The sequence below is a fragment of the Ranitomeya variabilis genome, chromosome 1 (assembly GCF_051348905.1).
Source record: "Ranitomeya variabilis isolate aRanVar5 chromosome 1, aRanVar5.hap1, whole genome shotgun sequence".
Lineage (NCBI taxonomy): Eukaryota > Metazoa > Chordata > Amphibia > Anura > Dendrobatidae > Ranitomeya > Ranitomeya variabilis.
In genome coordinates, this window is record NC_135232.1 from 139,481,329 (window position 1) to 139,494,013 (window position 12,685).

A 12,685-nucleotide genomic window follows, 5' to 3' on the forward strand; every position below is an offset into this window, starting at 1 on the left:
GAATGGGCGGAAGAGGCATGTAATGGTGCGTTTACCGATGTCTCTTTACGAAAAAGATCTGTGTGTATATATATATATATATATATATATATATATATATATATAAATATGTAAATATTTATATATATATAAACACACATGTATGTATATATATATATAAATATGTAAATATTTATATATATATAAACACACATGTATGTATATATATATATATATATATCCATCATCTTGTACCTTCAACTTAATGTCCAAGAACGGGACCTCTCAATGGGGGTATAATATATATATATATATATATATATATATATATATATATATATATATATATATATATATATATACTGTTTGTATATATATATATATATATATATATATATTATATAGGGGTTGGACAAAATAATGGAAACACCTGGAAAGATCAACAAAAGTTAGTTTAATATGGTGTAGGTCCACCTTTTGCGGCGATTACAGCCTCAATTCTCCGAGGTATGGATTCATACAAGGTGTGAGTTGTTTCCAAAGGAATTTTAGCCCATTCTGCAGATAAAACACCCTCCAGTTCTTTGAGCGACGATGGTGGCGGAAATCGACGTCTAACTTGAATGCTAACTGATGCTTTAACGATTCTAGCTGTATGAATTGGTGCATTGTCATCCTGAAAGATGGCGTTCCCCTCCGGGAACAGTGCTTGAACCATTGGATGCACTTGGTCGCCCAAAATGCCTAAATAATCTCGGCTGTTAATTCTTCCATGAAGGGATATCATTGGCCCGGCGGATCTCCATGAAATAGCACCCCAGATCATCACAGAATCTACGCCATGTTTTACGGGTGGGAGAAGGCAGTCTGGATGGAATGCTTCTTTCCGCTGTCTCCAAATGTACACTCGGCCGGAGGTCGGAAATAGGGTAAACGATGATTTTTCTGAGAATATCATATGTTTCCACTGCTCGAGGGCCAATTCTGGAGGTTTCTACACCAATCTAAACGCTTGGAAACATTTGTCATTGAGAGCAGCGGTTTTCTAATTGCAGCTCTAACGTGTAATCCAGATTTGTGCAGCTCCCGACGAACAGTTTTCATGGAAACTGGGTTCTGTAGGTGTTCATTGAGCTCAGCAGTGATTTTCGGAGCCGTGGTCTTGCGATCCTCTCTCACAATTCGCTTTAGAGTCCGACGGTCTCTCTCAGTCAACTTTGACTTTCGGCCGGACCTGTGCTTTACTGCGGACGTTTTTCCTTCTCTTTCAAACGCAGTCATTACTTTGGAGACAGTACCTCTTGACACACCAAGCATTCGGGCACTTTCTGTTACACTAGCGTCTGCCATAAGAGCACCAACAATTTGGCCTCTTTGAAAATCCGAGAGGTCTGCCATTGGTATCAGGTTCTCATCAATGTTCTTACAATTATGCAAAACAAACAGTTAATTTACATACACATATCACATAACACAAATAATCAACTACAAAACATTACCATGTGTCACGGTCTGCATGTTTATAACATGTTCTAAGATTATGATGCCAAAACGTTAGGTGTTACCATTATTTTGTCCAAACCCATATATATATATATATATATATATATATATATATATATATATATATATATATATATATATATATATATATATATACACACACAGTATAGACCAAAAGTTTGGATACACCTCATTTAAAGATTTTTCTGTATTTTCATGACTATGAAAGTTGTACATTCACACTGAAGGCATCAAAACTATGAATTACCACATGTGGAATTATATACTTAAATACTTAACAAAAAAATTGTGAAACAACTGAAATTATGTCTTATATTCTAGGTTCTTCAAAGTAGCCACCTTTTGCTTTGATGACTGCTTTGCACACTCTTGGCATTCTCTTGAAGAGGTAGTCAAGAGGTAGTCACCGGGAATGGTCTTGCAACAATCTTGAAGGAGTTCCCAGAGATGCTTAGCACTTGTTGGCCCTTTTGCCTTCATTTTGCAGTCCACCCACCCCAAACCATCTTGATTGGGTTCAGGTCTCGTGACTGTGGAGGACAGGTCATCTGACGTAGCACCCCATCACTCTCCTTCTTGGTCAAATAGCCCTTACACAGCCTGGAGGAGTGTTTGGGGTCATTGTCCGGTTGAAAAATAAATGATGGTCCAACTAAACGCAAACCGGATGGAATAGCATGCCGCTGCAAGATGCTGTGGTAGCCATGCTGGCTCAGTATGCCTTCAGTTTTTAATAAATCCCCAACAGTGTCACCAGCAAAGCACCCCCACACCATCACGCCTCCTCCTCCATGCTTCACGGTGGGAACCAGGCATGTAGAGTCCATCCGTTTACCTTTTCTGCGTCACACAAACACACGGTGGTTGGAACCAAAGATCTCAAATTTGGACCCATCAGACCAAAGCACAGATTTCCACTGGTCTAATGTCCATTCCTTGTGTTCTTTAGCCCAGACAAGTCTCTTCTGCTTGTTGCCTGTGTCCTTAGCAGTGGTTTCCTAGCAGATATTTTACCATGAAGGCCTGCTGCACCAAGTCTCCTCTTAACGGTTGTTGTAGAGATGTGTCTGCTGCTAGAACTCTATGTGGCATTGACCTGGTCTAATCTGAGCTGCTGTTAACCTGTGATTTCTGAGTCTAGTGACTCGGATAAACTTATCCTCAGAAGCAGAGGTGACTCTTGGTCTTCCTTTCCTGGGGCGGTCCTCATGTGAGCCAGTTTCTTTGTAGCGCTTGATGGTTTTTGCCACTGCACTTGGGGACACTTTCAAAGTTTGCCCAATTTTTTGGACTGACTGACCTTCATTTCTTAAAGTAATGATGGCCACTCGTTTTTCTTTACTTAGTTGCTTTTTTCTTGCCATAATACAAATTCTAACAGTCTATTCAGTAGGACTATCAGCTGTGTATCCACCAGACTTCTGCACAACAGAACTGATGGTCCCAACCCCATTTTTAAGGCAAGAAATCCCACTTATTAAACCTGACAGGGCACACCTGTGAAGTGAAAACCATTCCCGGTGACTACCTCTTGAAGCTCATCTAGAGAATGCCAAGAGTGTGCAAAGCAGTCATCAAAGCAAAAGGTGGCTACTTTGAGGAACCTAGGATATAAGACATAATTTCAGTTGTTTCACACTTTTTTGTTAAGTATATAATTCAACATGTGTTAATTCATAGTTTTGATGCCTTCAGTGTGAATGCACAATTTTCATAGTCATGAAAATACAGAAAAATCTTTAAATGAGAAGCTGTATCCAAACTTTTGGTCTGTACTGTATATATATATATATATATATATATATATATATATATATATATATATATATATATATATATATATATATACTGCTCAAAAATAAAGGGAGTGGTTAAACAACAGAATATAACTCCAAATAAATCAGACTTCTGTGAAATCAAACTAACTACTTAGGAAGCAACACTGTTTGACAATCAATTTCACATGCTGTTGTGCAAATGGAATAGACAACAGATGGAAATTATTGGTAATTATCAAGACATGCTCAATAAAGGAGTGGTTCTGTAGGTGGGGACCACAGACCACATCTCAGTAGCAATGCTTTCTGGCTTATGTTTTGGTCACTTTTGAATGTTGGTTGTGCTTTCACACTTGTGGGAGTATGAGACGGACTCTACAACCCACACAAGTGGTTCAGGTAGTGCATGTGAGCTGTGGCAAGAAGATTTGCTGTGTCTGTTAGCGTAGTATCCAGAGGCTGGAGGCGCTACCAGGAGACAGGCCAGTACACCCGGAGACGTGGAGGGGGCCGTAGGAGGGCAACAACCCAGCAGCAGGACCGCTACCTCAGCCTTTGTGCAAGGAGGAACAGGAGGAGAACTGCCAGAGCTCTGCCAGAACCTCCAGCAGGCCACAAATGTGCATGTGTCTGCACAAACGGTTAGAAGCCGACTCCATGAGGATGGTCTGAGTGCCCGACGTCCACAGATGGGGGTTGTGCTCAAAGGCCAACACCGTGCAGGATGATTGGCATTTGCCACAGAACACCACGATTGGCAAATTCGCCACTGGTGCCATGTGGTCTTCACAGATGAAAGCAGGTTCACACTGAGCACATGTGACAGACATGACAGAGTCTGGAGACGCCATGGAGAGCGATCTGCTGCTTGCAACATCCTTCAGCATGACCGGTTTGGCAGTGGGTCAGTAATGGTGTGGGGTGACATTTCTTTGGAGGGCCGCACAGCGCTCCATTTGCTCGCCAGACGTAGCCTGACTGCCATTAGGTACCGAGATGAGATCCTCAGTCCCCTTATGAGACCTTGCGGTTGGCCCTGGGTTCCTCCTAATGCAGGACAATGCCAGACCTCATGAGGCTGAAGTGTGTCAGCAGTTCATGCAAGATGAAGGCATTGAAGCTATCGACTCGCCCGCCCGTTCCCCAGACCTGAATCCGATAGAACACATCTGGGACATCATGTCTCGCACCATCCACCAACGTCACGTTGCACCACAGACTGTCCAGGAGTTGGTGGATGCTTTAGTCCAGGTCTGTTAGGAGATCCCTCAGGAGACCATCCGCCGCCTCATCAGGAGCATGTCCAGGCGTTGTAGGGAGATCATACAGGCACATGGAGGCAACACACACACACAACTGAACAGCATTTCCTTGTCTTGAGGCATTTCCAGTGAAGTTGAATCAGCCTGTAATTTGATTTTCCACTTTGATTTTGAGTATCATTCCAAATCCAGACTTCCATGGGATATTCATTTTGATTTACATTGATCATTTTTATGTTTTATTGATCTCAACACTTTCCACTATGTAATGAATAAAGATTTGCAAATGAAATATTTAATTCAGTGATATCTAGGTTGTGGTATTTTAGTGTTCCCTTTATTTTTTTTGAGCAGTGTATAGATAGATAGATAAAAATGAACACAGCAGCACATGTGCATGAATCTAGGCAACGTGCACGTGTTCACATTAGGAGTGCTGGTTGTTTTTTTTCTCTCTCTCTCTCTCTATGTATATATGTAATCCAGATGCTGGAGTCACTGCGATTCAGTGCTGACATAAGTTGGAGGTCATTGGCAGAGCCCTGCCAAACAAACAGGTTATCCTCTATGTATCAATACTATCCGATGATCTGGGGAGCGACGTGAGCGCCCCCATGAAGTATGCCCCTCTCCTAGTGTCCCAGGACGAATTTGAGGGTGCAAACGCCGCTCCCATAGCTGTTCCCTGTTTTTGCAGAAAAATATCAGTCTTCGAATGTAAAAAAGTTATGTGAGCACGAATTGCAGCAGTTCCAGCACCAGGCTCCTTGTCTCCCAATGTATTTTGCTAGATTCAAGATAGAATCGCACTGCCTCTAGACCGTCCTCGTGGCTGATGCAGGTATAAAGCGACTCTACATCCGCTGTGGGTAGGAGCATGTCGCGCTCAAGATGGATATCATCCAGGCGTTTCAGGACATCCATGGTGTCCCTGACATAGGAGGGCAGTGTCTCCACCTGTGGTCTCAGGTAATGTTCAATGAGTTTGCATTTTGGATCGCATAGCCCTCCTATGCCAGAGACAATCGGACACCCTGCGGAATTGATTGAATTCTTATGGACCTTGGGGAGAGGATAGAAGGTGGGGATAACAGGATATTTCACAATCAACCCATCAAGGATTATTTTGCTATTTACCCCCCTCTCAAAACCTCTCTCCAATGTAACCTTTAAGGCTGTAAAATGCTCAAAATTGTTAGATGGTGCAAATTGTTGTGCATTTGTGATAACATGAGAGGATAGATTACATCAGGGACATTTGTTTGGGTTTTTTATTTTTGTACAAAAAAATTGAAAAAACAAACAAACATAAGATGAGAATGAAGCGTAACTTGAACTTTCAGAGTTGACTGGAGAGGAATTGCAACCGTTTTTTACAAAGTCCTTCTATTTTCATAGTTTCAAAAGATTTTGGACAAACTAAACGATTACAACAATGAGGAAACCGCTCTGTTTGCAGTCGCTATACGTTTTGGTTCATTATCCATCTGTAGTGTGAAGCAATGTCCTATTCGACTGAATCTGACCAGAATTTATCATTTTTTACACTCCATAAGCCATCCCGCTACTTCTATCCACAGTAAGATCATCAATGAACACCAGTGGTGGCCATACGTGCTCATTCCATAACACAGCCACCACTATGTTATATTATGTGTCTATATTCACTGTATAGGCAGCCTATGTCTCGAAGTCTGCACTTCAATCTCATGTTATTTTCTTTGCTACTGATGTACTATGAGTGTTAGTAAATTCACGTTCATGTTTTATACTTGTAGAAGGCATTATCCCCAGAGATGATGGCACACCTGAATGGGATGCTCACTGCCGTGGTGGAGTATTGGATACTACTTGGCTTCTATCTGAACAAAAACTTGCTCCATCAGGTGGCAAATGACTTTGTATTCTACATCTCCATTTCTTGTGAAGGTATTTAATAGTAGTATCCTCTCTTAGATTCCTAAGTTTAACAGAAATGTTTAATTATTAAAAAAGTTTAAAAAAAAAAAAACAAGGAACTAATGTTGTAATATTAGAACATCTTACTTGTCATTTCTGTCCTGAGCTTAGATCTGGGATGCACGCACACTACAGCTCAAACTTTGGATGGGGTTGACACAGGGCAGTATGCAACCAGTCAAGTTCCTCCACACCGAACTCCCCCAACCTTGTATTTATGGACCTGGGGTTACAGTCATGCCGGCACAGAAAAGGGCCTTTCCCAAACTGTTACCACACAATTAGAATCTACAATTGTCCAAAATGAATTGTATGATGAAGCACTAAGGTTTTTATGATGGGCTTAGGCTGACCCATGAAATATAACCTCGTCCATCCCCAACCAAACGTCGCAACTAATAGAATGCAGTCCAGCAGATAATGTTCTCACGGCATTCACCAAACCATTATACTGCCGGATAGTGTGTGATGTATCTTTCCACGGAACATGTGTCCACCCTCCAGAGTCCAGTGCTTTATATCACTTCATTCAACACATGGCATTGTGCTTGGTGATGCAAGACTTGCATACAGCGTCATGGTAATGTAGACCCATGTCGTGAATCTCCTGGCATGGGCACAGATTTTGTGCTGATGATCATGCCAGTTGAGGCTTGGGTCACTGCACATCTCTGGTGACTTCTATGCACCTCATCACATGACAAGCCCGCTCTGTAAGGGTATGTGCACAAGTTGCGGATTTGCATGCGGTTGTTTCTGCACAGAATCTGCATCTCTTGGCAGAAAACGCAGGTAAAAATCAGTGCGGTTTTTTTGTGTTTTTTTTGTGCGGATTTGATGCCTTTTTTATGTGTTTTTTTATGACTTTTTGTATGCATTTTTGAAAGCTAAATAAAGATCTATTATTGAACAAAGAAAAAAAAGATTTCTATTGTCATTTCTTGTCCAACCTCCTCTTTTACATTCATCCAACCTACATTCTATTACAGATAGACAGATAGATAGATATGGAATAGATAGATAGATAGATCTATAGATAGGTAGATAGATAATTCCGCACTGTGTGCGGAATTATTAGGCAAGTTGTATTTTGATCACATGATACTTTTTATACATGTTGTCCTACTCCAAGCTGTTCAGGCTTGAGAGCCAACTACCAATTAAGTAAATCAGGTGATGTGCATCTCTGTAATGAGGAGGGATGTTGTCTAATTACATCAAAACCCTATATAAGGTATGCTTAATTATTAGGCAACTTCCTTTCCTTAGCAAAATGGGTCAGAAGAGAGATTTGCCAGGCTCTGAAAAGTCCAAAATTGTGAGCTGTCTTGCAGAGGGATGCAGCTGTCTTGAAATTGCCAAACTTTTGAAGCGTGATCACCGAACAATCAAGCTTTTCATGGCAAATAGCCAACAGGGTCGCAAGAAGCGTGCTGGGCAAAAAAGGCGCAAAATAACTGCCCATGAATTGAAGAAAATCAAGCGTCAAGATGCCATGTGCCACCAGTTTTGCCATATTTCAGAGCTGCAACGTTACTGGAGTAACAAAATGCGAAAGGTGTGCGATACTCAGGGACATGGCCAAGGTAAGGAAGGCTGAAAAACGACCACCTTTGAACAAGAAACATAAGATAAAACGTCAAGACTGGGCCAAGAAATATCTTAAGACTGACTTTTCAAAGGTTTTATATGGACTGATGAAATGAGAGTGACTCTTGATGGGCCAGATGGATGGGCCAGAGGCTGGATCAGTAAAGGGCAGAGAGCTCCACTCCGACTCAGATGCCAGCAAGGTGGAGGTGGGGTACTGGTATGGGCTGGTATCATCAAAGATGAACTTGTGGGACCTTTTCGGGTTGAGGATCGAGTGAAGCTCAACTCACAGAACTACTGCCAGTTACTGGAAGACAACTTCTTCAAGCAGTGGTACAGGAAGAAGTCGGTACCGTTCAAGAAAAACATGATTTTCATGCAGGACAATGCTCCATCACATGCCTCCAACTACTCCACAGCGTGGCTGGCCAGTAAAGGTCTCAAAGAAGAAAAAATAATGACATGGCCCCCTTGTTCACCTGATCTGAACCCCATAGAAAACCTGTTGTCCCTCATAAAATGTGAGATCTACAGGGAGGAAAAACAGTCCACCTCTCGGAACAGTGTCTGGGAGGCTGTAGTGGCTGCTGCACGCAATGTTGATCGTAAACAGATCAAGTAACTGACAGAATCTATGGATGGAAGACTGCTGAGTGTTATCATAAAGAAAGGTGGCTATATTGGTCACTAATTTTGGGGGCTTTTGTTTTTGCATGTCAGAAATGTTTATTTCTAAATTTTGTGCAGTTATATTGGTTTGCCAGGTGAAAATAAACAAGTGAGATAGGAATGTATTTGGTTTTTATTAAGTTGCCTAATAATTCTGCACAGTAATAGTTACCTGCACAAACAGATATCCTCTTAAGATAGCTAAATCTAAAAAAAAAACACTCCAACTTCCAAAAATATTAAGCTTTGATATTTATGAGTTTTTTGGGTTGATTGAGAACATAGTTGTTGATCAATAATAAAAATAATCCTCTAAAATACAACTTGCCTAATAATTCTGCACACAGTGTAGATGGATAGATCTATAGATAATATCTATCGATCTATGTATAGAAATATCTATCTCATTCCTTCTATCTATATATAGATATATCGATCATCTATTTCATTCCATCTATCTATCATCTATCTCATTCCATCTATCTATCTATCTATCTATCTATCTATCTATCTCATTCTATCTATAGATATATAGTTAGATAGCTAGATAGATATGGGATAGATAGATAGATAGATAGATAGATAGATGGAAGGAATGAGATAGATAGATGGATGATAGATAGATCTATAGATAGATATATAGAAGGAATGAGAGATAGCTGATAGATAGAAGGAATGAGATAGATAGATAGCTACATACATAGATAGAAGGAATGAGATAGATAGATAGAAGGAATGAGATCAATAGATCTATAGATAGATAGATCTATATATAGACCTATAGATGCATAGATATATCTGTTCATATATCTATCTATAGATATATCTATGGATAGATATATCTATGGATAGATGTAGATAGACATATGGATAGTTAGATAGATATATGGATAGACATATCTATGTATCTATAAATATATCTATAGATTGCTAGATATATCTATAGATAGACATATCCATATCTATCTCTATAGATATATTCATAGTTATATCTATAGATACATCCATATATATATATATATATATATATTTATAGATATGTAATAGCAAGGCCCATGTTTATTAATGAACAATATGTTTTATAAAAATAAAAAAAAACGGGAGAAAAATGGCGTGGGCAATTTTCTGCGCCAGAGGGGGAAAGCCGACGGTCGGGGGTCAATATTTGTAGCCTGGGAAGGGGGTAATACCCATGGCCCCTTCCCAGGCTATGAATATCAGCCCGCAGTTGTCTGCATAGCCTTTACTGGCTATTAAAATAGGGGGACTCCCCCCAAAAATTAGGTGGGGGTCCCCTATATTTTATAGCCAGAATGGCTACGCATACAGCTGTGGGCTGATATTCATAGCTTAGGAAGGGGCCATGGACATTGCCCCCCCCCCGGCTACAAACTCCAGCCCGCAACCGCCCCAGAAATGGCGCATCTGTACTATGCGCCAATTCTGGCACTTAGCCCCTCTCTTCTAACTGCCGTGTTGCCGTGGCATATGGGGTAATAAGGGGTTAATGTCACCTTGCTATTGTAAGGTGGCATTAAGCCCGGTTAATAATGGAGAGGCGTCAATAAGATGCCTATCCATTATTAATCTTATAGTAAGAAAGGGTTAAAAAAAAACACACACATAAGAATAAAGTATTTTAATGAAATAAAACAACACAGTTTTTCATAGTTTTTATTATACTCCTATATCCATTCGAAGAATGTAGTGCTGCAAAGTGACATGTGAAATTCGGTGACCTGTCGGCGGCAGAGTGATACGATGCGGAGGATTATCTGTGTCATTGTATCACAGGAGCCCCTGGAGAGTGGTCGCATCAGCTGATGTGACAGCTCTCCACGGGAGATCGTCGTGGGACAATCATATTAATTGGATTACGTCGGACCCAGGGAGTATATTGTTGGTTTATTATTTTAATTTTTTTCAGGTGAGCGAGGGCTTCGGGGATTAGGTGTAGATGGTGAGCATGAACTATATATGTACTGTATGTGTTTTGTTTAGTTTTTTACATTCAACACATTAGCCCTTATGATAGGACTACTACTCTCCCATCATTGGCTAATGTGTGAATCACTGTCACTGTAGCAGGCATAGCCAGATGGGACTTGTAGTCCCGTTGGATGATGCCTGCACACAGACACACACACACAGCCCCGGCAGACCCCCGGACAGCCACGGCAGACCCCTGCAGATCCACGGACAGCACTGCAGACCTCCCGCACACAGCCTCGCCGACCCAGGCACACAGACCCTGCCCGCACACACAGACATGCACACAGTCACCGCCCACACATTTCCCTCCTCCCAGGCCACTGCGTTTCTCGCATTCACATTCACAGCAAACCTGCAGATCTTTTTTACATCTGCGGTTTTGCTGCGGATTGGCCTGACACAATGGAAGTCAATGAGTGCAGAAACGCTGCAGTTCTGCACAAAGAATTAACATGCTGTGAGAAAAAAAAGCTGCAAATCTGCACCTTTTTTTCCGCAGCATGTGCACAGCGTTTTTGAATTTCCCATTGATTAACACTGTGTGTACAATGCACTGCGGATTGGAGGCATTCCGCGTGTCCAAAAACGCCACGGAAACGCATCAAAAACCGCAACATGTGCACATAGCCTAAATGACATTGTCTGACTCTTTATGACTCAATTGCTGTGGTTCAGAATAGTGATGAGCGAGTGTACTTATTGCTCGGGTTTTCCAGAGCACGCTCGGGTGGTCTCCCGAGTATTTATGACTGCTCAGAGATTTCGTTTTCTTTGCTGCAGCTAGATGCTTTGTGGCTACTAGACAGCTTGATTACATGTGGGGATTCCCTAGCAACCAGGCAACCCCCACATGTACTCACGCTGGCTAACAGCCATAAATCATCCAGCTGAGGCAAGGAAAACTAAATCTCCGAACAGTCATATATACTTGGAGGTCACCCGAGTGTGCTCTGGAAAACCCGAGCAACGAGTACACTCGCTCATCACTAGTTCAGAAACATTTTCATTTCTCAATAATATCACTCACAGTGGATCAAGGAATATTTAGGCAGAAAGACATTTCATGTATATTGGCTACTTTCTAAGATATCACGTTTGTAATGTGTGTTTTATCTGTGTTCTAGAGTTTACAGCAGAGCAAAAAAAACAGTTTGTTTCTTCCATTGTGTCCCCGTGGCTCCAGATGTTGGTTGCCGAAGGAATTTTTAAGAACTTTTACGCAGAAAGCAACATCCAAATGTCTACCGAGCCATTATGCTTACAAAAACTGGTGCGTATTGGTTACCTTGTGCTGTACCAGTCTACGTTTATTTAGCACACAGTCAGTTTTTTCTTTACCTCTTTTGTATTTTACATATTAAGCAAGGGCGGACATATAATATGTGCAGCCACACAGGGGCCCAAAAACTTAGGGGACCCATTGCCACCTCCAAATCAGGTGGAATTGTACATTATGATGAGCTATTGGGCTGCAAAGTGCTCATATATTGTGTTTGTATGGGGTCCGTCTTCTGTCTGGGTTCGCCAGTGACAATACCCATAGAGGCTTGACAGGTTGCAAAATATCTGCAATTTTCTGCTACTGACCTGGATTAAGACATTACAAGTAAGTTAAATAGGTATTCCAGTGGAAAACGCCTATCCACTGGAAAAGGGATAAGTGTTGGAGGAGGCATGATACCATAACCACCACCAACCAGTTGAATGTGGGTCCCCTGGCCCACCTAAAATGTCAGCAGTTGGGAAGGCTACCACTACATTCGCCTCTAAGGGAATTGCAGAGAGTGAGCTTGATTTGGTAGTTGGTTTATAATTGTTGCCCCCTGAAATACCCCTATAAAATTTGAAATCTAACCAAAATAGCAAATTTGGGTCAAGGAGAGAGGTGCCAAACCTTTTTGCACATGACAAATAAAAGCTATATATATG

At 41.3% G+C, this 12,685-nt stretch overlaps 1 protein-coding gene across 1 annotated transcript in view; it reads left to right on the top strand.

The window, feature by feature from the left end:
• SLF1 (SMC5/6 complex localization factor 1) overlaps positions 1 to 12,685 on the top strand; it is a 178,205-nt gene that overhangs the window by 104,173 nt on the left and 61,347 nt on the right. The window contains exons 12-13 of the mRNA XM_077289233.1: positions 6,322 to 6,472; positions 11,881 to 12,026. Of these exons, the coding sequence (XP_077145348.1) occupies positions 6,322 to 6,472; positions 11,881 to 12,026 (297 nt within the window). The remainder of the gene's footprint in view (positions 1 to 6,321; positions 6,473 to 11,880; positions 12,027 to 12,685) is intronic.